This window comes from Hippocampus zosterae, chromosome 13 (assembly GCF_025434085.1).
Source record: "Hippocampus zosterae strain Florida chromosome 13, ASM2543408v3, whole genome shotgun sequence".
In the NCBI taxonomy this organism is placed as follows: domain Eukaryota; kingdom Metazoa; phylum Chordata; class Actinopteri; order Syngnathiformes; family Syngnathidae; genus Hippocampus; species Hippocampus zosterae.
Window position 1 is genome coordinate 20,549,129 of NC_067463.1, and position 25,168 is coordinate 20,574,296.

General features: G+C 42.7%; 2 protein-coding genes across 2 annotated transcripts in view; one reads left to right on the forward strand and one right to left on the reverse strand.

Annotated features, from left to right (window-relative positions):
- The window catches only part of cep44 (centrosomal protein 44), a 112,190-nt gene extending 95,367 nt beyond the window's left edge, over positions 1 to 16,823 (reverse strand). Inside the window, exon 1 of the mRNA XM_052083807.1 lies at positions 16,819 to 16,823. The gene's annotated coding sequence lies outside the window, so the exon portion shown is untranslated. The remainder of the gene's footprint in view (positions 1 to 16,818) is intronic.
- Positions 3,360 to 24,487, forward strand: gpm6ab (glycoprotein M6Ab). The gene is made up of 7 exons (XM_052083812.1): positions 3,360 to 3,588; positions 14,689 to 14,881; positions 15,864 to 16,020; positions 16,519 to 16,672; positions 18,654 to 18,730; positions 18,837 to 18,902; positions 20,964 to 24,487. The coding sequence occupies exons 1-7, from the start codon at positions 3,552 to 3,554 to the stop codon at positions 21,114 to 21,116; spliced, it is 837 nt and encodes a 278-aa protein (XP_051939772.1). The 5' UTR covers positions 3,360 to 3,551; the 3' UTR covers positions 21,117 to 24,487.
- The last annotated feature ends 681 nt before the right edge of the window (positions 24,488 to 25,168 follow it).

Below are 25,168 nucleotides of genomic sequence, written 5' to 3' on the forward strand. Positions count from 1 at the left end.
ATTTGTGCGAAACGGCCATATACGTAAGATTCACCACAAAATCCGTATGAACTACGGCTAACCCGTATGAGTTGACAGGTATGTATTATGTACGATCAATCCATCCCTTTTCAACGGCATGTATCCTGAACGGGGTCGCGGGGAGTTGCTGGAGCAAGCCGACTTCAGGCGGACCACATACTACGCCCCGAACTGTTCACCAGTCAGTCGCAGTGCACATAGAGAGACAAAGAACCATTTACATCCACAACGTCGATGAGTGGGAACCGATCCCACGCTGCCGGACCCATGAGCGTAGCCTACGTTTGGTGCGTTTTGCGTTCTCTCCTGCTCTGTGCCAAATCCTGGCTGTCAGCCTGCACACAGGCAGTCCATGCCCTTTATGCCGCCTGTCATGATCGTTGCGTCGTAATGGGCTCACTGGTTCGAGCAGTCCTGCTCAGAGTTTCACAGCACTGCTTTCAAAGACAAAAAGCTACTCGGTGCTGCAAGGAGTGACAATAGGTACTCTTGGAAGAAGTAGCTTGGGATGGCCGGGAAAAGCTTCATGAATCTTTGAGGCTTTCCTTCAAAAACAGTCGATACCCGTCAGCTGCCTCTGGGGTCCCACATGCCATAAAGACTCGATAGGACTCCTTCTTCAGCTTGACGGCATCTCTTACTGCTGGTGTCCACCAGCGAGTACGGGGGTTGCCGCCACGACAGGCACCAACCACCTTACGGCCACAACTCAGATTGGCCGCCTCAACAATAGAGGCACGGAACATGGTCCACTCGGGCTCAATGTCCCCCGCCTCCCCCGGAACATGGGAAAAGCTCTGTCGGAGGTGGGAGTTGAAACTCCTTCTGACAGGGGATTCCGCCAGACGCTCCCAACAAACCCTCACAATACGTTTGGGTCTGCCAGGACGGACCAGCATCTTCGCCCACCATAGGAGCTTACTCACCACCAGGTGGTGATCAGTTGACAGCTCCGCCGCTCTCTTCACCCGAGTGTCCAGAACATGCAAATCAGATGATACAACTACAAAGTCGATCATCGAACTGCGGCCTAGGGTGTCCTGGTGCCAAGTGCACATATGGACACCCTTATGTTTGAACAAAGTGTTCGATATGGACAATCCGTGGCGAGCACAGAAGTCCAATAACAAAACACCACTCGAGTTCTGATGGGGGGGGGGGCGTTCCTCCCAATCACGCCCCTCCAGGTCTCATTGTCATTGCCCACGTGAGCATTGAAGTCCCCCAGCAGAACAAGGACATCCCCAGCAGGAGTACTCTCCAGCACACCCTCCAAGGACTCCAAAAAGGGTGGGTATACTGCGCTGCTGTTTGGTGCATATGCACAAACAACAGCCAGGCCACGTCCACCCACCCGAAGGCGGAAGGAGACAACCCTCTCGTCTCCCGGTGTGAACCCCAATGTACAGGCACTGAGCCGGGGGGCAATGAGTATGCCCACACCTGCTCTGCGCCTCTCACCGTGAGCAACTCCAGAGTGGAAGAGAGTCCAACGCCTCTCGAAAGAACTGGTACCAGAACCCAGGCTGTGTGTGGAGGCAAGTCCGACTATATACAGTTGGAAATTCTCTGCCTCACACACCAGCTCGGGCTCCTTCCCTGCCAGAGAGGTGACATTCCATGTCCCAAGAGCTAGCTTCTGCAGCCGAGGATCGGACCGCCAGAGTCCCCGCCTTTGGCTGCCGCCCAGCACCCGACCCCTTTGGCCCCTCTCATGGGTGGTGAGCCCATGGGAAGGGGGACCCACATTGCCTCTTCGGGCTGTGCCCGGCCGGGCCCCATGGGTGTAGGCCCGGCCACCAGGCACTTGCCAACGAGCCCCACCTCCAGGCCTGGCTCCAGAGGGGGGCCCCGGTGACCCGCGTCCGGGCAAGGGAAACCTTGGTCCATATATTTTACTCATCATAAGGGGTGTTTGAGCTGTGCTTTGTCTGGTGCAGTGATTGCAGCGAAACGTCATGTATGCAAGTACGCAGAAAGTTCTTCAACGCTTTCAAGTGTCTATTGCTGTGGAATATTGATCAACGACGGTGTAGAAAGGTGGAGCTACAATGATGGAGCACAGCGGTGTGTAACAGCGGTGTGCAAAGTACCACTATAAATTAGAATCTGTTTAGTGAGTTGATATTAGGAGGGAAGAAACTCTTTGAAAGTCTGCTAGTTTTGGTGTGCACGTTTCCATAGCGCCCACTAGAGGGGAGTATCTGGAAAAGGTGGTGGGCAGATTATGGGGTGTTCTGTAGAATTTCACCTCATTGCGTTGATTTTGTGGTACTGTATGCTTGGTTCACAGTAGGTTGATCTTTCTGCCAAGGCTGCCCTTTGTCACAGATTCTGTTCATAACCTTTATGGACAGAATTTCTAGGCACAGCCGAGGCATTGAGGGGGTCCGGTTTGGTGGCCTCAGTTTTGCATGTCATGAAGGGTCATGAAGGAAATCTTGTGTTTAAGTATCTTGGGGTCTTGTTCACACGTGAGGGCAGGAGGCAGTGAGAGATCGACAGGCGGATCAGTGCACCGCCTGCTGTGATGTGGACTTTGTATCGGTCTGTCGTGGTAAAGAAGGAGCTGAGTCAAAAGAAGAAGCTCTCAATTTACAGGTCGGTCTACATTCCAACCCTGACCTATGGTCACGGGCTATGGGTCGTGACCGAAAGAATGAGATCCCGATACAAGTGGCCGCAATTTGTTTTCTCCGCATGGTGTCCGGGCTCTCCCTTAGAGATAAGGTGAGAAGCTCGGTCATCCGGGAGGGGCTCAGAGTCGAGCCGCTTCTCCTCCACATCGAGAGGGGCCAGATGAGGTGGCTTGGGTATCTGATTCGGCCTCTCTGGTGAGGTGTTCCGGGCACGTCTCACTGGCAGCAGGAACCAGGATGACCCAGGACACGCTGGAGTGACTTTGTCTCCCAGTTGACCTGGGAACACCTCGGCATCCCCCGGAAAGTGCTAGAACAAGTGGCTGGGGAGAGGGAAGTCTGGGCTTCCCTGCTAAAGCTGTTGCCCTTCCAGCCCGGCCCCTGATAAGCGGTAGAAAATGAATGGATGGATGGATGGAGACTTCAGTCCTCTGGAATGCCATACCCTCACAGCAGAGGGTATGTAATGGTCAACCTCCTATTTGTGGGCATTGAATGAATGAATACGTTTAAGACACAGGCTCATTTGCATTTTTTACACATATTATTAATATTGTCTTAAAAAATACAATCATATGGTATAAAAAACATTTGCTTCTTATTTTCCAAAAGGGATACAGTATATAATACTCTATCTACTCGTATATCTACATCGAGAGGTGTGTATGATGATAGATCCTAAGCTAGGATGCAAGAGAAGCCCAAATGAGGAGAGACGGTGCTGAAAGCAGGACTTCCCTGATCCTCCATCATCTGCAGGAGGAGAAAAACACATCCGCGCGTGCACAAACAGCCTCCCACAGACACGCACAAGCGCACAGTGCTGAGCGCTAGCAAGGAGCTTTAAACCGTTTCACCGACACTGAGACAAAAGGATTCTAACCTGCAACAATGGAGGAAAACATGGATGAATCACAAAGCCAGAAAGGTAGGACATGAGTGAAATGTGTTATTTATTTCCATCTCGTTATGTGTGTGCATTCTTTCATTGTTCTGTTCATGCATCCTTCCAAGTAGCTTTTAGTGTTGTAGGCAGTAACAGCATTGATGTACTGCATCTAGAAGAAAACATCATATATACTGTATATTCTATTATTGTTCATGATCAAAAATATTTTGTGTCAATATGATTTTTACTCTCAGACTGTGTCTTTTACATTATTTACCAGGGGCTGTAATCATTAAGTGACCAGTCTTTTTTAATACTGCAGAACATACGGCCATATTCCATTCTGTCTTTTGATGAATGGATAATGAAGCCGAGTGAGGATGAGATAGAGATGAAATGGCAGACTCTGGAGGGACGATGTTGTTTTGCTTAGGAAGGCTGGATGGACAGATGGACGAATCGAAGAAATTGTTGGATGAATTGGATGGGTGGATGAAGAACATAGGGGGGGAACGTTAAAGCAAAGTGGAGCAGTGATTGATGCCCCTGTTGGGATTTTCTTTGTTAGACGCTATTGTTGCCGCTTCACGCTTGTCTGAGCGCCCTTTCCTCTCCTGTTTGTGTCCCCTTCCCCTGCCTTCCCTCCATTTTCTGTCCTCCTGTGAGAGCCCCTCACTGGTTTTGATCCGTATGTGTGACAGTTTATCAGTTTCCAGCTGGATTTGCCGAGATCGTCTGTCCATCCCAACGTTGCTGCATTTTACCGTCTGTTCTTTTTTTCCTTTCACTGCTCCGAACCATCATTGCCTCCCATTCTACAACCTACCATCCATTTTGTTCTCTTATTTTGATGTTGGTTTTTTTTTCCAATAACAGCATTTATTTTGCTCATTGTTAGTTCATCCGACAATATCAATCATTATTTCGGACAATATTCATGTTTTTTACAGTAAATGTTATTTGTCTTGTTGTCGTCAAAATGGGTGTGTCCATTTTTCTTCCTTGCATCCCGAGTTTGAAACATAACATATTCCAGTCAGACAGATTAAACCAATCACTAAAATATTTTTTTTTTTTCCCTTTGAATTTGTGTCATGCCATTTGCATTGAACATTACATTTCAGTTATTTACATCGGAATCCAGAGAAATATGGTTTGTTTCACGGAATTCTTGATTCTTTTTTTTTCGGCAAGGAATCTGTTTTGGCCAATCAGATTTGTGGGTAGGATTTGATGTAAGCATGTATTTAATTGGAATTATCTTTAGTTGAGCCCCCTGTTCGTTCAGTCACTGTGCCCTCTCTCTCCGTTTTGTCGAAATCGGAACAACATTCAGCCCTGACAATGGATATCTAGCCGGGCCTACGCCCACATGAGATCCCCTCCCTCCCTCCCTCCCCCAGCAAGGCAGTCTGAATCACACTCAACAGCATAATAACTCCATCCAAACAAGATTTTACAGCATCACGATCATTCTGTTCCAAAATCATTTGGAAGTAATTAGAATCTAATGAGAATTTCAATCACTTGCGGCACCAGCCTAATAATTATTTTTCCTCACTCATTTTATGCTCCACCTGTTTGCCATTTTCATTTCGTCTCCGCTCTTTCTTATCATTGTATCTTGACATCTAAGATGGAGGAGGAGAATGTACCAGTACAATCACCTCTGACAGGAGCTTGTCTGTTGTTTAGACATATAAATCCCTCCATTTTGCTGGGTTGTTGCAACTTCAAGTGGACTGCGGAAGGCGGAAGAACAACTGAATGTAAATGAAAAGAATTGATCAGGATCAAATGATACTGCAAGAGTAATAGTAATCGGCTGATACCAATGCGGATGCAACTTTTAATCACTGTCATGCTTCTGCTCTGAAATTACATTCTGAAAGGCTTGAACAAGAATATGCACCGGAAAAAATGAGAGGTGCTTTTGTGTATTAGTCGCATGCGTAGAACATACTGTCAGTATACTAACAGTTCATGGCAATACAAATAATATTTAGAATGTTGTGAAAATATATATTCAATAAATTCAATCCAACAAATAAATAGGCATAGCACATCATTTTTTGAGACATAAGACAATATAATGATGAATGATTTACCAGGAGAACTGAGTTTTCCTTTATGCACTAAAGCAACAGATTGAGAAAATTTCACTAAATACTGTGCAGCATTTTTAGGGCACTCAAACACAGTGGGAGATGCAGGGTTCGATTTCGGCTCCGATCTTCCTGTGTGGAGTTTAAATGTTCTCCCTGTACATGCGTGGGTTTTCTCCGGGTGCTCCGGTTTCCTCCCACATTCCAAAAAACATGCATGGCAGGTTTATGGAACATCCTAAATTGTCCCCAGGTGTGAGTGTGAGCATGAATGGTTGTTTGTCTATGTGTGCCCTGCGATTGACTGGCAACCAGTTCAGGGTGCCCCCACCTCCTGCCCGAAGACAGCTTGGATAGGCTCCAGCGCACCCGCGACCTCCATGAGGATAAGCGGATTCGAAAATGAATGCATGGATAGATGAATGGATAGATGAAGGGATGATTAATTCATGTATAACTACAAAGGGGTGTAAAAAAGACAATTTGATATGGTTTGCGATATGTGGGGTGTAAAATGACTCAAGGACAGTTAGATTTGAAAGTGTAATGATTCAAATCAGTTCAACTTAGTTCAATTACGATTCTTTTTGCTATGGTACTGCTCAGTTTGAGAGGGTTTGATGTCATTACTTTTTTCTTGTCAATATTGTTAATGTGCCAATTCCTTGTATGAGATCTCTGCAGTTAAAGAGAATTTGATAGATCTCTCCATATATTTTAAAATTGAATGATTCACTTCGAGGCACTCACATCTTTTAAATAAAAAAAAATTCCGATTCTTATCAGTTTGTTGGTACACCCCTAATTACTACTACTAATAATAATAGAGAAAAATTCACCCAATGTCTTTGAGGGATGTAACGACATCCAAATAAAGGTCATGATTTGATATTTTCATGGTGTGGGGAGGTTGACAAAAAAAAAAGCTCATGATACTGTTGAAAAAAAATCATGAAAAAAAGCATAATGTGATATTGTGGAAAACATTTTTATTTGATGGAGATGTTGGAAAATATTTGCGAGTGTGACTGATTTATGGGAGTGATAACCGCTGCATTCTGTCTGGTTACCAAAGTTTCATCCATATGAGCACTAATCAGACTAGGTTTTCTCATTGGACTGTCTAATTTTGTTTCGCGTGTGTGTTCGTGTGTGTTAACAGATGTGCTGCTTTTAATATCGTAACATTAATGACGATATCATGGCAATTTTAATATTGCAAAATTGCCGTGATTGTGTTATTTCCCGAATGACTCCCTGAAATCTGGAGTCATGAACATTTTTCCCCGTGGAGTCCAACATGACCTGCCTGACATTGTAAATATGTTCTACTGAAGATCTGAAAGAACTCCCCATATTACACCTCTGGTTGGCCGTCTGCCTCCCAAACTGCTTTCATCATCCGAGAACAAAATGTCGCTCAACTGTTCACGTGACAAAAGATCAAAAAGGCTTTTGGTCCAAATGAGGTGTCTGGGCTGATCACGGCTCCAGTTTTCCCACAGATCTTAAACATGAAGTGCACCCACTGTAAAGGCTGGAACTGTATCCCTGTTCTCACGAAACGTGTCATTTGGGACTACAAGTCTGCCAATATAACATCTGTGGTCACAAAGTTCTTTAAATACCTCGTTTAGACCACCCAAAGAGCATCTGAATGCCCTGTTTTACCCTAAGCAGTTTTCCTACAGAGCAAATAGCTCATTGGCTGATGCCGTCAACACGAGGCTACTCTTCCATCCTAAATGCATTTAAGATCATCCTTGAATTTCTCCTCAAGCTCTGTGTTGCTCTCTCTACCTCCATCAATTCATCCATTTTCCGATGGCGGCGCGAGGTCATTTAAAGATTTGAAAAGAACTCAAAAATGTATCGGGAGCCAATGAAGAGATGCCAGAGTAGGAGTTATGTGCTCCCTCTTACGAGTACCAGTCAAGAGGTGAGCAGCAGTATTCTGAACCAGCTGGAGATGCTTAATGGAGGATTTGCTGACTCCAAAGTAAAGTTCATTGCAGTCATCGAGCCGGATGTGACGAAGGCGTGAATTACTGTCTCAAGGTGCTCATGATAAAGGAGAGGTTTTACTTTAGCGAGCTGCCTAAGATGAAAGAAGCTGGATTTAACAACGGCACCAATTTACCGGTCAAGTTGAAAATCACTGTCCAGTTTAAGACCCAAGTTTGAGAATGTTGACTTAAGATAAGGAGTCAGGGGGCCCAAGTCTACAGGATGGGATGTACAAGGGCCACTGGGACCAAACAATATCACTTCTGTCTTGTTTTCATTTAAGTTCAAGAAATTCTGAAGAAATTCTGGGAGCAGGTACAGAGACAACAACGCAGGCCCCAAAATTGAGCCCTGTGGAACACCACATGACAGAGGGGCAGTACGTGACTCAGAGCAGCCAAGGCTAACACAGAAGATTATGTCAGCTAGGACCTAATAGGACCTAAACCACTCAAGAGCGCCAATGCCCACCAAGTGATGCAAACGAGTCAACAGAATACTGTGATCCACTGTATCAAATGCTGCAGTTAAATTCAATACAAGCAGACACACGCAGTCTCCAGTGTCATTTGCCAGGAGGATGTCATTAGAAACGCGTAACAGGGCTGACTCTGTACTATCTACACTAAGTGGAGAGGATGGTGCTCTGGTCGAACATGCGCAACCTGGAGCTGAATATGTTAAAGACAATAGAAGTTATTGTGGACTGGCGGAGACATTCCTCACAAAGCCTGCCCCTCGCTCTGTCCAAATTCTCTGTGCCAAGATAGTCAGGTTTCAGGGGACTAACCAGGAAGGCTAACCGGGCACCTGTTAAGACAGTCATTCAAACAGTTCTGTGTTGAGCCATCACAGTCCTGCTTGATGCTACCAAAAATGATTGTGCTTTGCATAATTTGGCTTCTGTGCAGGCATGGAAAAGCATCTGTAGAGAGGAAATTCAGGATATTATGATGCCCATTGAGTCTAGACTTCAGTTTTACATTTCCTCTTTCACTTATGGTGTGTAAGTGAAAAGAAGAAAAGAGTATAGTTCAATTACCCAGTGAAAGAAGGTAAGACACTTCAGACTTCAGATGTTGTGTTGCTGGAAAAAATAAGAAGACATCAAGTGCCCGAAACCAGATTGATGAAAGAGTTTAGGGACAATGAAGGTTTTGTTGGGACTATGATAGTGCCATAAAGGCCAGTTATCGTTAAGGGGAAATGGTTTGTGGTTATTTCACTTGTAGAAAAGCAATTATGTGACTGCTTCAGTTTGTTCAATCAAACCTAATGGAAAACTGACCAGAGACATACAAATGGAAGTGAACCTTGTTTATAAGCCTCATATCCATTTCATTACTGAGACCACTGATAGAGAAGAACTTAATGGAGATAAGTAGTCAATATAAATCGACTTAGCACACTCATAGCGGGAGAGCATTGGGAGGGTGGCGTGAGAGTGAAAACCAAATGCTGGAAGTGAAAACCACACAGAAGAAAGGGGAAAAATGGCAGATTCCCCATTTGAATGTAGTTTTATTACAAATTTACTCATGTAAATTTACTTTACATCAGTAGTTCTCAATTATTTTCTGTCATGCCCCCCCCAAGGAAGAGGAAAACATCTCGCTAGTATATAACAGTATATCGTGTATAGCAGTCACTTTTATTTTGAAATCCCTAACAGTGTGAAAGTGAATATCTTGGTCACAATATTATTAAATCAGCACTGCCAGGCACGGACGGATGCACTGCAAATCTGCTGGTGATAATTCAACATCATAGGTCAGGGGTGCCCAAGTCCAGTCCATGAGAGCCCCTATCCAGGCTGTTTTACATTTTTTCTTCCTCCAACATACGTGATTCAAATGATCAGCTCATCATGATGATCCTGATCATTTGATTGAGGTTTGTTTGAGGGGGAAACATGTAAAACAGTCTGGATAGAGGGTCTTGAGGACTGGACCGCGGCACCCCATGCCATAGTGTGTTCATCTATTCAACACCACACTATACTTTGAATGAGCCATGTTTCAAATTTTTAATTCAAAACACTGCAAATTTTGTTTGATTCCACCTTTCAGGTGAGAAGGACTTTAACCAGTGAACTTCAATCAATATTTAGGGGCGTGGTTTTAATGACAAACAGACACCAATCAGGGTCGAATCCAGTTGACGCGCCATTTTATCAATTTATGTAATCTGTAGTTATATCCTACACGACAGAGGCTATTTTATTGTGAGCGGTATAAATGCAATTGTTTTACTGTACTCAAACTTTGAACACTGTCCGATTTGCAGTGTGTGAAACATGGACAGTAATGGAGAGGCGAGGAGGGATTGGAGGTTGAACAAACACTTTGACTGACAGATAGAATAATTTCAAAAGGCCCTGCCAGCAGAGCATGCACTCACATGCGTACACGATGAGGATTTCATGGATCTGTAAGGGACGTTTTGGTTTACTGTTGTCAGGCTTCCTTTACAGTTAAGTTGCTTTTGAGTTAGCAAATGCACACATTATTCAGATGATCCACATAAACTCAATCAACAAGTAAATGAAAGTGCTTAACATGAACACAAGTGAGCAATATAATAACACGTTAGCCTTTTTGACCATAACACACACACCAAATAAACTTCAATTAATATGGTGAATAATGCGTTGATAATAAGAAGCTTTACTGGGTGAACTAAAACTTACAATTACAAGTTTTAATAAGAAGGGGAAGGATCCTACATTAACTGTAGCCCGATCGCCTAGGGGCAAAATGGGACTCTGTCTACCACATAATCACAGACTGCTCCAGTACAAATTTCACAAATAAATAAATTACAATAAATAATTAAATACAATAAAGGGTGGCCCGGTAGTCCAGTGGTTAGCACGTCGGCTTCACGGTGCAGAGATACCTGGTTCGATTCCAGCTCCGGCCTCCCTGTGTGGAGTTTGCATGTTCTCCCCGGGCCTGCGTGGGTTTTCTCCGGGTGCTCCGGTTTCCTCTCACATTCCAAAAACATGCGTGGCAGGCTGATTGGACACTCTAAATTGTCCCTCGGTGTGAGTGTGAGTGCGAATGGTTGTTCGTTTGTGTGTGCCCTGCGATTGGCCTCGTGAGGATCAAGCGGTACGGAAAATGAATGAATGAATGAATGAATGAATAAACAAAAAAGGGGCGGTCCAATAGTCCAGTGGTTAGTGCATCGATCTCATAATGCAGAGGTACCGGGTTTGATTCCAGCTCGGGCCTTCCTGTGTGAAATGTGCATGTTCTCCCCGTGCCTTTGTCCGGGTACTCCAGTCCCCCCCCCACATTCCAAAAACATGCGTGGCAGGGTGATTGAACACTCTAAATTGTCCCTAGGTGTGAGTGTGAGCGTGGTTGGTTGTTCGTTTCTGTGTGCCCTGCGATTGGCTAGCAACCGATTCAGGGTGTCCCCCGCCTACTGCCCGAAGACAGCTGGGATAGGCTCCAGCACCCCCCGCGACCCTAGTGAGGATCAAGCGGCTTGGAAGATGAATGAATGAATGTTCTTAATAAATGTGTTTTTTTTAAATATCTTGAATTTGTAAAAAAATATATTTTTTCCCTCATGAAGGGTTCAGTGAACGTGCATATAAACTAGTTGGGCTCGGTACCTCAAAAAAGGTTAAGAACCACTGATCTAGCGTATTTCTGGGCCAATCCTGGCCATCACAGCTGCGAGCAGCCATCCGAACACGTACACACACCCCCTCGTCAACAACTACGCTTCAGCGCATGACATCAGCACCTCATTCGTGGCTACATTTCGGCACATGACGACGAGTTGATGACACCATTTCAGTAGATGATGGAGGACTATCCTGGGACGAATTTTGATCCCAGCACTTCCCTGGTCCTGCCTGTCAGGAACCTTGGAGATGAGGAGTTCAGGGATGATTCGATTGAATGCATAACTGAAGTCCACGAATAGGACCATTGCATAGATCCCATGATTCCAACTTTCATTAATGTACAAGCATGTTCCTCCACCTTTAGTTTTGTCTCCCTGAAGTTGGGAACCATGAAGGTGAAGCGCATCACCTGAGATGCATTCAGCAAGGGGGTTTCATTGAAACAATGAGCAACAGAACATGTAAAGTCCATTTGTTGTTGTAACAACAAGCCCCATATCATGCAGCTGCACCCTCAGATTTTCTGTTCAAAAAGCATTGTGGATTTGTGACAGTTGGCGAGAAGAGCTCTAAAGTAGAGTCTTACCTTGTGTAAGCGTGTGCTCACCACAAATTGAAAAAAAAATAAAATTAAACTACTACTGTACTATCAATGCTGAGCTTCCTCACAAACAAGGAAACACCCTCATGTTTATGGAGCGTATACAGCCGTTGGTGCTTGGCGTGTCCCAGTTTTTACCGGGTCACTGGGTCTTGCCTGCTTATCAAACATTGGCTATATACCATGGCTAGTATAAAACACACAATGACAAACACCTGTATACATAATCCGTGTCTGATACAACTGTGTTATTATACATTCGTAGACTAATGATATACTGTATATTGAATATTTAGACCACACAAATGAAAAAATCATTCCTTCTCCACACACGTTCACTGCAAATTGTTTATGTACAACATTTACACCCTTGTGGCTCTTATTTTGACATGAAACAATATCTATGAATCTCTTCAAAATAACCACTGAGCACACTGACGTGATGTGTGCCTCTGAGGCTGCGCAGGAAAATGTGTATTAGTATGGCTTTGATGCTTGCTGAGCTGCACTGTTGCCATAACAACGCTACAGGCAAAGTGGGTCAAGCAGGCTCCTGCCACACCCCTGCTGGCATGGCAACATGGCCGCTCAATTAAACATGAGCGGTAGGATGACTCACACGAATGAAGGCACACAAGCTCTTTTCTAAGAACTCGGGAGATGATTCTATTGTTTTCAGTACCTTTTTTGTCTTTGCATGGAAGTGTGCAGGTTATTTATTTGTGTGCGTGTGTTTGTGCGTGCATAGGTCTTCAGATTTATATCATTACTGAATGGTCAAAAGCATGGGTGGAGCTGGGGTGGAATGAGTAATTCACCAGCACCACAGTAAACATCTGTCAAGTCAATTAGTCAAAATCCAAAAATATACTCCCAATGTTGTGCAAAATAGAAACTGTAATTTACAACATTGAAAAACACATTACAGAACAATTTGAAAGACAACAGCTGTGACTATTTCAAAGACACGTGTTCTAAATACAGCATATCACAGCAGAAGACTGCACACGGAGCAATTGCAGCTTTAAAACCATCCAAATGTATTTTAGAGGCTGTAAATTAAGAAGCTGCGGTTGGGACTCTAATAAACTCAGTGACCCCAATCCTGGCTCGCTATTATCTTTAATAAATTTTATTATATATCACAAGAAACACTGTTCAGGACAAACCACCGCATATCACTGACAGGCAGATATAGTAGATACCCGGTGCCTCCTTCACGCTCAAGCTCACAATTGACAAAAGAGCTGTCCTAGCCACATCCAATTCCACTAGATTATTCATTCATTCATTCATCTTCCGTACCGCTTGATCCTCACTAGGGTCGCGGGGGGTGCTGGAGCCCATCCCAGCCGTCTCCGGGCAGTAGGCGGGGGACACCCTGAATTGGTTGCCAGCCAATCGCAGGGCACACATAGACGAACAACCATCCACGCTCACACTCACACCTCGGGACAATTTAGAGTGTTCAATCAGCCTGCCATGCATATTTTTGGAATGTGGGAGGAAACCGGAGCACCCGGAGAAAACCCACGCAGGCCCGGGGAGAACATGCAAACTCCACACAGGGAGGCCGGAGCTGGAATCGAACCCGGCACCTCTGCACTGTGAAGCCGTCGTGCTAACCACTGGACTACCAGGCCGCCCCTCCACTAGATTAATGAATTTCCAAAACCTGCAGGATGAAAAGGAAAAATGAGCAAGTGATGACAAATATTGGTCATTTCTTTCATTTCTATTCACGCATCAACATTATGTCAGTTCTACACGGCAGTGATTGAATCAATCTGTGTTCTTCCATCACGGTTTGGTTTGGGGCCGCCACAAAAAAGGACAAAATCCGACTTCAACGGACAGTTAGGACGGCGGAAAAAATCGTTGGCACCGCCCTACCCACTCTCGAGGACTTGGACAGTGCAAGAATCAAGACAAGGGCACGGAAAATCCTCCTGGATCCCCCGCACCCTGCCCACCACCTTTTCCAGCCACTCCCCTCAGGCAGACGCTACAGATCCATGCGCACCAAATCCAGTAGACACTTAAACAGCTTCTTCCCTCTAGCCATTAACTCCTTAAACAGTCACTGACATAGTCACTCTTCTTGCACCACAAAATGGTACTACAAAACTACTGGTATACTCTAAAATGGTTCAATGATTTTGTTGTTTACGATGATACTAGTGCAGCGTGTTATACCGGAGACAAATTCCTTGTGTGTTCTACATACTTGGCCAATAAAGGTGATTCTGATTCTGATTCTGATTCTGATTCTGATGTCGGTATAAAATAAAATAGCGATGATGGATCCAATCATCCTTTCTGTATCCATCAGCTGTAGATTTTAGGCTTGCAAAAGGTTCCTAGGGAAGCATTTAAAGTCACTAGACCGGAAGTCAGGGAATACATCCGTTATTTTTGCCGGCATTTGAAGCGGAAGGGGTTTGATGCGAATTGGCGACAAATGGCATCGAGGGGTTCAGGAAACCTTCAAGCTTATTGTATATGGCACTCCTACTGTATATGGCACTCCATTTTATCTGCAAAGATCCTTAGATCCTTGAGTCTCTATTCGTTTGCTCTTCCATCTCATTGACCTCGCATATTGTACACACATACCAATTGTCATTTTCTTCCAAATTAAAAAAAAAACACTTTTTAAAAATGTTATTTTATGTCAGTTTCATATTTGGTCGATAATGGTCATTCTTGTTCTATCAATTCCATTGTTGCCATGACAATGTGAAGGTGTTTCATTACAAAGTCGTGTTTTTCTGTCCATTCAGGTTGCAAGGAGTGTTGTGAGCGATGTGTGGGTAGTCTGCCCTGGGCATCCCTCATCGCCACCATCCTCCTCTACATGGGTGTGGCCTTGTTCTGTGGATGTGGCCATGAAGCTCTGAGTGGCACCGTCACTATCCTCCAGAACTACTTTGAGGTCATCCGAGGCTCTGGAGAAACTCTGGATGTGTTTACCATGTGAGTGTTTACAGTATCCCAAGCCATATTTGGTTAAGTGATCAAAATTGGTATTAATCAATTTTAGTTTGCATTTAAATGAATAACAATGTCATTATGTTTTGTTTCAACAATAATATTTTCCTGGGTGCCCGTTAATCATAAGATTTTAACCTTTTGTTAAATATTTTCATGAAGTCTAGTAAATCTCGTGAAATTGGAAATGAGCAGGCAACAAAACATATTAAAGTGATAATATACCGGTAATTAAATATTATATAAAACATGTTATGTGCTGCTAGTAGTCATTCATACGACACTGTGGTTCAAAAGTAACTATTCTGTAGTAGTTGAATGGAGGATTGCAGAGTTTTAATATGCTGCATTCACCTCAAAAGCACCATTTCTGACATTGCCAATGCAAATAAATAAATAAGAAGGAAGAAAAAAAAGCATTAAATGAAAATATGAACATTGGATTTTATTTAAGATCACAATTTCTATTAAATAAATTCAATTTAGTAAGATGTCCTACTACATGATCTACTACCAAATAAGTGTTCTCATATCACAATTAGCATGCAGAGCTGTAATGCAATCCTTTTAGTGTAACACGGCAAGACAATGAAAACAATATTTTTGCTCAATACAAAAGCTGTTTAAGATCAGTATTAATCTATAGTTTACTGATGATGAAACGATTCATTTCAGATATGCTCCAATTTTTCTATGTCTGTATGATTCATATTTTTATGATATGGAAAAGTCAAACCCTCCATGATACCCCGCTCCCCCAAAATATGACATCACAGAACATTTCCACCTTTTATCAGAAACATACATAAACACATTTTAGGGTTATTTCCACTTGTATATCTGAAATGGCATAGCCTCTCCTTTAAAAACAAAATGCACCACCATAATTATGTAATCATTTGATGAAATTATTAATACCATAATACAGGGATTTAGAATTGAAAAGTAATGTTTATTTTCTTTGCAGCATTGACATCCTGAAGTACATCATCTATGGCCTTGCAGCTGGATTCTTTGTCTTTGGAGTGTTGTTGCTGGTGGAGGCGTTTTTCACCACTGGAGCAATAAGGGATCTGTATGGAGAGTTCAAGATTACTGCATGCGGACGCTGCCTGACTGCATTTGTAAGAAAGCTTAGATTTATTTGGCTGAAGAGAAATAAAAGGACATCACATTAATTGTAAGGCGTTTCAATTCATGCTCCTTCAGAAATGAGTGGTTAACAAAATGGTAGTCAACTGTAACCACATCCCATTATGAATGCAAGAACCTAGCAAAACAAAAATATGAATTGGTCTCTAAAACACAAATGCTTAAGTGGAATTTGACATCAAATAGTAACTAGAATGGGAGGCATGATAGGAAATGTTATGCTGTGTCGGCGAAACATGACAATTCAGGTTTGAAAAGAAAAACAATGGACAATAACTTTTGTTTAATGAGGAGGTGTTTAATTTTACTTAAATTACTTTTTCTTGTTTTTTCCCTGTTTTCTGGTGGATCATTTTAGTGGATTATTGCTTAAAATGTGGACAAAATGGTTATTGTCTCTCTTAATGATGAAAAAAAAACTGAATTTATCATTCAGGTTTTGTGTTTCTGTTTACCTTATGTCTGTTCAGTTGATGTTCCTAGCCTACCTGTTTTTCCTGGTGTGGCTGGGTGTGACAGCTTTCACCAGCCTGCCGGTCTTCATGTACTTCAATGTATGGTCCATGTGTAAAAACACCAGCGTGGTTGAGGGAGCCAACCTCTGCCTGGACCTCCGCCAGTTTGGTAGGTAAAATGAGCTATTCCTGGTGCTTGAATCAATGAAAAACACTCATGTCTTGAAAGACACTTCCAACTCAACTAGACAATCCCTATAAGGGTCACATATGGCCCCGGCCATGTTTTGTTGCTATAAAACATGCGTCCCTAACAATAATCAAATCGAACCTCCAAAATTTTTCAGTGTTATACAAACTGGAATTCAACCAAGTTATTTTGAAAAAAGTACCTCTTAAATTGAAACCACATATCTGTGACGTCACATGAGTTAGAATATGTAATGAGAATTCAACATGTTTTTAAAAATTCCACATGTGGGCACTTGTTGAAGACTGAATGCAAAAAGCCTTTGCATTCAGACCCAAAGCTACATTCCCCTTGGCCGGCCCATACCCGTCAGCCGCCTCTGGAGTCCCACAGGGCTAAAAGGTCATATAGGACTCCTTCCTCTGCTTGACAGTATTCCTTACCATCCCTGTCCACCAGCGGGTTCGGGGATTGCCGCCACGACAGACTACCTTGCGGCCACAGATCCGATGGGCTGCGTCAACAACAGAGACATGAAATATGGCCAACTCTCGGACTCAATGTAGCCCACCTGAGGTGGAAGTTAAAACTCTTGCTGGCAGGGGTTTCTGCCAGATATTCCTCGCAAACCCTCACAATATATTTGGGTCTGCCAATCGGTCCAACATCTTCCCTCACCATTGGAGCTAATGCGGCACCAGGTAATGATCAGTTCACTGGAGTGTCCAAAATATGTGGCCGTAAATCTGATGACAGTACTACAAAGTCGATCATCGAACAACAGCCTAGGGTGTCCTGATGCCAAGTCCACATATGGACCCCCTTATGTTCACACATGGTGTTCCTTCTGGACCATCCATGATGATCCAGGAGCAGAACACCAGTAATCCAGTAACAGAACACCCATTGGGTTCTGATGATTGGGTAGCCTAGTGTTGGTTGATTTCCTCTCAAAAACCCCCTTCCAGGTTTCACTGTCAACACCCATGTGAGCAATTAACTCCCCCAGCATAATGAGGGGTTCCTCAGCGGGAATGCTCTCCAGCACACCCTTCAAGGACTCCAAAACGCTTGGCTACTCTGAGCTGCTGTTTGGTAAATAGGCACAAACAGTCATGACTCCACCCCCCACCCTACCACCCCCCGCCCCCCGCAACACACGAAAGCGGAAGGAGGTTGCTCTCTCGTCCACCTGGGTGAACCCCAATGTACAGGTGGCAAGCCCACATCTGCTCTGTGCCTCTCTCAGTGACCAACTCAAGAATGAGAAAGAGTCCAACCCCTTTTGAGAGGACTGATAAAAGAGCCGTAATGTGTGGAGGAGAGTCCGACTATGTTTAGTTGGAATTGCTCTGCCTTGTACACCAGTTCGGTCTCCTTCCCTGCCAGAAAGGTTACATTCCATGTCCCTAGAACTGGCTTCTGTTGTTGGGGATTTGAACCGGCCAAGTTCCCCGCCTTTGACCGGCACTAAACTCACAGGGCACCTGACCCCTTTGGTCCCACCAACAGTTGGTGAGCCCATGTGAATGGGGACCCATAATGCCTTTTTGGGCCGTGTAAGACTGGGTCCAATGGGCTCAGGCCTGACCACCAGGTGATTGCCAGCAAGCACCACCTGGAGGCCTGCCCATAGAGGGGGGGGCTTGTGTCTGGGCAAGGGAAAACTGATTTTAATATTTATCTTCACCATAAGACATTTGTGAGCCATACTCTCTCTGGTCCCCTAAATAGGAACTGTTTGACATGGGGCATGCCAGGTGCATTAAGCAGCACACAGTTTAGCTGTTGGGATCATTGGGAGACACAAACCCCTCCCCCCACCAGCAATTTCTTTTTCTTTTCTTTTTTTCTTTTTTAAATGTTTTTTTAATGGCAACAGTATCAAATTGTTTTGAATTTAAAACAAAGCGAAAATCAAACAAAATCATTTATCCTTGACCAGGTTTCTGTTCATCAGGTGCTGTGACCATATCTGAGGAGAGGAAGGTTTGCACAGGATCTGAGAAGTTCTTCAAGATGTGTGAATCTAATGAGGTAAGAACTGCTGTGTGGTTTGATCTGACCCAAATGAAAAGTGAAGTAAAACAAGAATACAAAGAGTATTCATGTACAATTTTAAGTCTTATTGTGATTTTTGCAGCTGGACTTGACCTTCCATCTGTTCGTGTGTGCATTGGCTGGAGCAGGAGCTGCTGTGATCGCAATGGTGAGGACGCAACTAATTGCAAATTCCTTAAGGAAAACAATACTTCATTTAGACCAGTACCACACACCTCATCCAAATTAAGCTGGGGCCCTAGTGAGCATAAGCGATACAGAAAAATAATGGATATTTAATTTATCATAGATGTGTATTTCAAATTGTAATTCTTCTTGTGTTAAGTACACTGCCGATTTGGCAGATAACTAAATCACACTCCCTTTTGAAGCCAGCATGGAGGGTGCTTGGCAAGATGTCTGCAGTGTGAGTGAGTCACCAAGCTGTACGGATATCTGAATTGATGGTCGTGTTTTAGTTCTTTTAGAGATCCATCTCAATGCTGTATATACCGAGTAGGCACAGACAACATCATTGCCGTTAATCATATTACCTCTTTGTCAACCAAACTGTAAAAAAAAGCAAAACTTTACCAAACACACACACGTTCTTCTATTTCTGCACTTGTTTATCATTTTTTAGATTCACAGAGGATTGGCATTCGTCCCAGAAAACACACCACCTACTCACAGGCTGATTTCAGAGGACCAAATTTCAGTGTTTGAAAAATGCCAGTTCTATGTTAGTTATCTAATCTGCAGAAATAAATGGCGTCTATACATTAAGCAGCATTTTTTTCTCCCATGTGAAATTCAAGATTCTGCTTCATTTATCCAGAAAAGCCAACACTGCTATTAATACAATCATTTATGTCATAAGCAATGTGCAGGGTGTATCACTGACTCGAGATATGCTTTCAATTTGTATTTTGTAAAGTAATTCAGAAAGAGCAAGTGTTGTGGTTAGCATGTCTGCCTCATCGTCGAGAAGTTCAGGAGTTCAAATCAGATATCAGGCCCTTTTTGCGGGGTTTGCATGTTTTCTCTAGGTTTTTCTCCGGCACTCTGGCTTCCTCTCACATTCCAAACACATGCTTGTTAGGTTAAATGCACAAAGACTCTAAAACCTCTCTTGCTATGGATTTGAGGATGAATGTTCTGTCAGTGTATTCCAGTTGATTGGTGGTCAATTCATGGTGTACATAGTCAGTTTCTAGAGAATCCGTCTCACATGCAACTTTAAAAACCTGCTTTTAGTTTCTGCTTCTTGATTTAAAATGCTATTCGGCCTTCTTGGTAACTCTTTGTCCTCAATATCTGTCAGGATCTTTCTGAAGGTCACGAAAGGCCTTGTACTTTTCAGCAATAAGTTGTTGCAGTGCTTGATCATTTCCATCAAAGAAATCCTGATGTTTCATCTTTGGGTGACCAAATTGATGATAGCAGTTTCGAGTTCATCCCTGTGTTTGGGTGATGAGTTAGTGTACTCTCGAGTTAAGGCAAGATGCACTGATGCAATATGTTTCTTGCATTTTTTGTATCATAGAGTTTGGGAAGTGTTTGATGGTATTCATCTAAAATCTTTCTGCAAAAGCTTTGTGATATATTTCTGATCACAAAGCAAAAGGTGCTTTTGTTTTGATTGAAGATGTTGCTGGCGCGCTTTGAAAATATTTTTTTCTGCTGAAAGATGGTATTCGTTATGACAAGTTCATGTTTGGCATGCTTAAGGAGGAAAGTGCCATTTGAGATTTTTTTTTCCAGCATTGAAGTCACCAAGAATGATAATCGTGGTCAATTTTGGAATTGCTGATACAGTGATACTCCTCTACAATGAAATCATGTTTGCAGCAAGAAATCTTTCACATCAGGGGGTTGTTCACTGTAGCAAATTAATTCAGATGTAAACACACACACACACACACACACACACACGTAAACGTATGTGTACATGCACACACGTGTATGTGTACTCTTTATTTTTATTCCAATAATGCAAAAGTATGAGCACATACTCATTTGACACTTCATATAGTAAATGTAGAAAGAAAAAAACGGAAAGAAATTTTGAAATTTACGATCAGCATTCACTTTCACTTACATCAATTTCTTGGATGCTGCGTCTGAATCTAACAATAACAAATACCGGTACTTCCTGGACCCGGTGGCTTTTCTTTCCACCATCTCACTGTCTCTAACTCGACTTCCTGCTTTCTTCTCATCCGTGTAGGTCCATTTTCTAATGGCATTAGCTGCTAACTGGGGATACCTGAAGGATGCCAGTCGAATGCAGAAATATGAGGATATCAAGTCCAAGGAGGAGCAGGAGCTGCATGACATCCACTCTACACGTTCCAAAGAACGCCTCAATGCCTACACATAAACACATGCGATGGGAATCAATGCATTCACTTACCAAACAGACACACAAAACAATTTATTCGCATACAAAAACTTGCAGCACACAGTCATGCATACAAGGATAGCATAACATATTACACAGAGAAAAAGAAAAATACAGACCTGTGGTAGGCAGCCAAATTGATGAAGGAAAAACATTGATCTCCTCCGTGTGCTTCCAGTTGATCTTGTGCCTTGGTGATCAATGCTAACATGCTAAACATCAGTCACATTAAGTGAAAGTTCATCGAAACGATAAGAGGTGACTTCATGAATTCCAATGGGGACGTTCAATTATCTTAATATTTGGTGGCTTATAATGAAATCTGACCATCTGCACTTCGCTTACATAGTGTAAATACAAAATATTTTATGAAAAACAAACCCGACTCCTTTGCTGTTTGAGGGTAAAAGTATTTATGACTGTGCATAACAGAAAACAGTCTTGAATTGAATAAAGAAATAACCATTTCATTAAAATGCTTCACAAAGCATCAAAGAACAGAATATATGAAAAAAATTACAGGAGTCCCAGTATATGAAAACCTTTCCTTTGCAGGCCCTAGTCGTAGACTGACAGTAAAAGTGATCTACTACAGTATGTAGTGTTGTAGTGAAGTCCACACCAACCGAGACCAAGACTTTGAGACCCGAGAAAATGAAGACCAAGACAAGACCAAGACTTTCAGAGGTTGAGACTGGATATATCAAAGAAAAATCACCCAAAAAATCCCCAATACAAAATGACAAGTTGTTTTTGACATCCATGGGGCGTGGCACTGGGAAGGCAACGCATCCCCGTGTTCTGCGTTTCTCACTGATCACAATAGTAATTGCCTGGTCTTGACTGGTCTTGATTAAAAAAAAAGTCCAGAGACCGAGTCAAGATCTAGTAAAATTGCCTTTCATTCCAGGATGGGACCAAGACCCTCAATAAGTGGTCTCAAGACCGGTATACCAATACCAAGCGCAAGCACTACAACACTACAAGTATGAATGTGCAGTACCTGCCAATTTTACTAGACCACCTCTCATAAAAGTGAGAAGATGCCATGGAGCATCATAAAGTGCTTACAATGTGCAAAGTAAATTTTGTCGAATCTATCAATTTTATTGAGCTCTCGACGGGCCGGATGGGCTCGTTTGAGAAGTCAAAAATGAATCAACAATGATATTCAACCATTGAAACAAGTAAAAAGCTATCATTTATAACTTATTAAAATGTTTTTGTTTTGTTTCAGATTTTTAAAAAACATTTTTGTAAGATATTAGAAAGTGATAATTCAGGGATAAGTGAAATTACAGATTTGCATTAAAATTTTTTGTCACTTCTTCATCATATTGCTGTGTTGATGGTTAAAAAATATATATTTTAAAAATTAGCATCAAGGTACTTGATACTTGATAAATCCTACAACTGGGTGGTGGTCTAATTGAAATGTTAATAACTGTACATGAGCTCAATAGAAATAAGAAAAGACCATCACAAATCTCTACTGCTGGCATGACACTCGAACACAACAGTCAGCCGAAGACACACGGAAGACTTTAGTGTATGTAAGCTCATCTTTTCATGGAGGGTGGCTAATATCAAGATACCACCATCAAAAACCTCAATACCTACAATGCACAGATCTCTCTCTCTGACACACACAAACACACACACACACACACAATTAATGTGGCTGAATGGTCAGTGTTGTGGAGGCAGTGTTATATGGTGGTGTCATGGTGTGCTGTCATTTACCCACGTCATGACGACTGAAATATGGTTTACGGGGAAGTTTGAAGTATAAATGGGTAGCTTGACTCACTGAAACCCTGACCAAATAATTTCCTGACTCTCATCCGGAGCCCAGTTTCATCAGTTGTTTCCTAGAAAATACTCACGTCCCGTTACAGCAAATACAATTACAAACCACAAATGGCAGGCTGCGTTTTTTTTTTTTTAAATCAACAATCTTATGTTTCACCCTTTCAGTGACAGCGGTTACTACAGTGGACAGCCTATCTTGTGATCAGGTTACAGATTATCATTATTGATGCATGAAAGGGTTACTAGTTAGTCAATGAGATGAATCCAAACATATATCGTCCACTTAAGCTAGAAACATATGCTTGTAACTTGATAATAGATGTGTTATTACTGTGTTTATATTCGATACATATAGTCTGACTCACTCGGTTCACAATTAGCACTTATGCCAGCTGATCATTTGAAACAACTGTGAAATTGGACTCTTTTCCCCTTCCTCTCTGACAATGTTTGTGTCAACTTGTGATTTGTACTCCAGAAACAGCACATCTTAGCAGCACAAAGTCTTTGAAAATGTCATGTCAGTGTCATATTAAGACGACATTTTTTTTTTCACTTTTTCAAATGTTTGCCACATTTTTACCAGCATCGTTCATGTGTAATTTTAATATCGGGGTACATGCAAAGAGAAGTGGTGTCGTGGGATGCGGGTGGGCGTCGATGTCACATTCACGTTTTCCTGTGAATCTGCACATAGAACTACACAAAAACAAAAAACACGTACACGTGTCAACACCAGTCATTGTGATACTTTTATTCTATGGTTTTTTTGCTCTCATGTTCACTCATTTGTGTCTGTGTAACAGGCTACAATTATACCAAAATTGCTCTTTTGTCATGAAATGGATTTCGATCGTCACTAGAACAGGCAACACGTCATCGGTATCAAGAAGAGATAACTGGGAAAGGGATCTCGGCTAGTTAATAGTGGCTTTATTGTGGCTTTCTAAGTAAGTGTTTTTCCAGTCCTAAATGGATCTTTTCAGAAGAATAGGAACACACATCTTTTGAGCGCCTTTAGGGGACGTGCGGTAGAGAGGCATCACAGGAGAGGGAACCTCTTGTTAGCTTTAACAGCAATTATTTCCTTTGATTTCGGGGCTCGTTTCCTTGAGCATGCCACATTAACCGTTGATGGATTAAGAGCCACAATGCAGCTTTATTCTAATCACGAGGCATGTTTTGTTCGTATTAAGTGGGGAATCTAATTCGTAAAAATGATTGTATGATTCTAATAAGCTCGGAGGGAATGTGAGTCTCTATCTGCCAATAGAGATGGTCTAAAGAGTAATGAGATGCTATATTGTTGAGATGAGGACGATTGATTAATTAATAGATTGATGATGAGGCAACCAGCAGAGAAACACACACACACATACACACACACACACACAAAGTCCACTATTGCCATCACTCTGAGCCATAACTGTGCTCTTTTACTGTTCAAAGTAACATTTCACTATTTTATTAAGAACTTTGAATCCTATTTTTGTCAAATCATAATTACAGAAGGGTGTCCAAAAAAAAGGGGGAATTAATGTGATTTTTTTTTTTCTAAGCGGTAATATGCACTGCACCTTCATATATTCTGTATAAAGATAAACATATATGTGGAAACACTTGGGGAGAGCAGCCGAGATGATTATTTCTAACAAAGTCTGAAAGGGTGAATGAAGTTGAGTCTCATTGGCCAACATCTCACTTATTGGAGCGGCATTTACACACACAGAGATGCACATTAAAATACCGATAAAATGACGTAAAATGTATCGAAGCAGCCGCTAAAACAAATGCTGTTAACGTTTTGACGTGTAATGATTTGGCAAAAAAAATAAAAAGACAGGGCGGCCCGGTAGTCCAGTGGTTAGCACGTCGGCTTCGCAGTGCGGACGTACCGGGTTCAATTCCAGCTCCGGCCTCCCTGCGTGGGTTTTCTCCGGGTGCTCCGGTTTCCTCCCACATTCCAAAAACATGCGTGGCAGGCTGATTGGACGCTCTAAATTGTCCCTAGGTGTGGGTGTGAGTGCGAATGGTTGTTCGTTTCTGTGTGCCCTGCGATTGGCTGGCAACCGATTCAGGGTGTCCCCCGCCTACTGCCCGGAGACAGCTGGGATAGGCTCCAGCACCCCCTAGTGGGGATCAAGCGGCTTGGAAGATGAATGAATGAATGAATAAAAAGACCACGTTAACGCAAATTGAAGTAAATAGGGTGTCACGTT

Coding starts and splice junctions, on each gene's coding strand:
- gpm6ab (XM_052083812.1), top strand. CDS start 3,552: ATGGAGGAAAACATGGATGAATCACAAAGCCAGAAAG. Junction 3,589..14,688: donor TGAATCACAAAGCCAGAAAG/GTAGGACATGAG, acceptor CTGTCCATTCAG/GTTGCAAGGAGTGTTGTGAG. Junction 18,903..20,963: donor GAGCTGCTGTGATCGCAATG/GTGAGGACGCAA, acceptor TCATCCGTGTAG/GTCCATTTTCTAATGGCATT.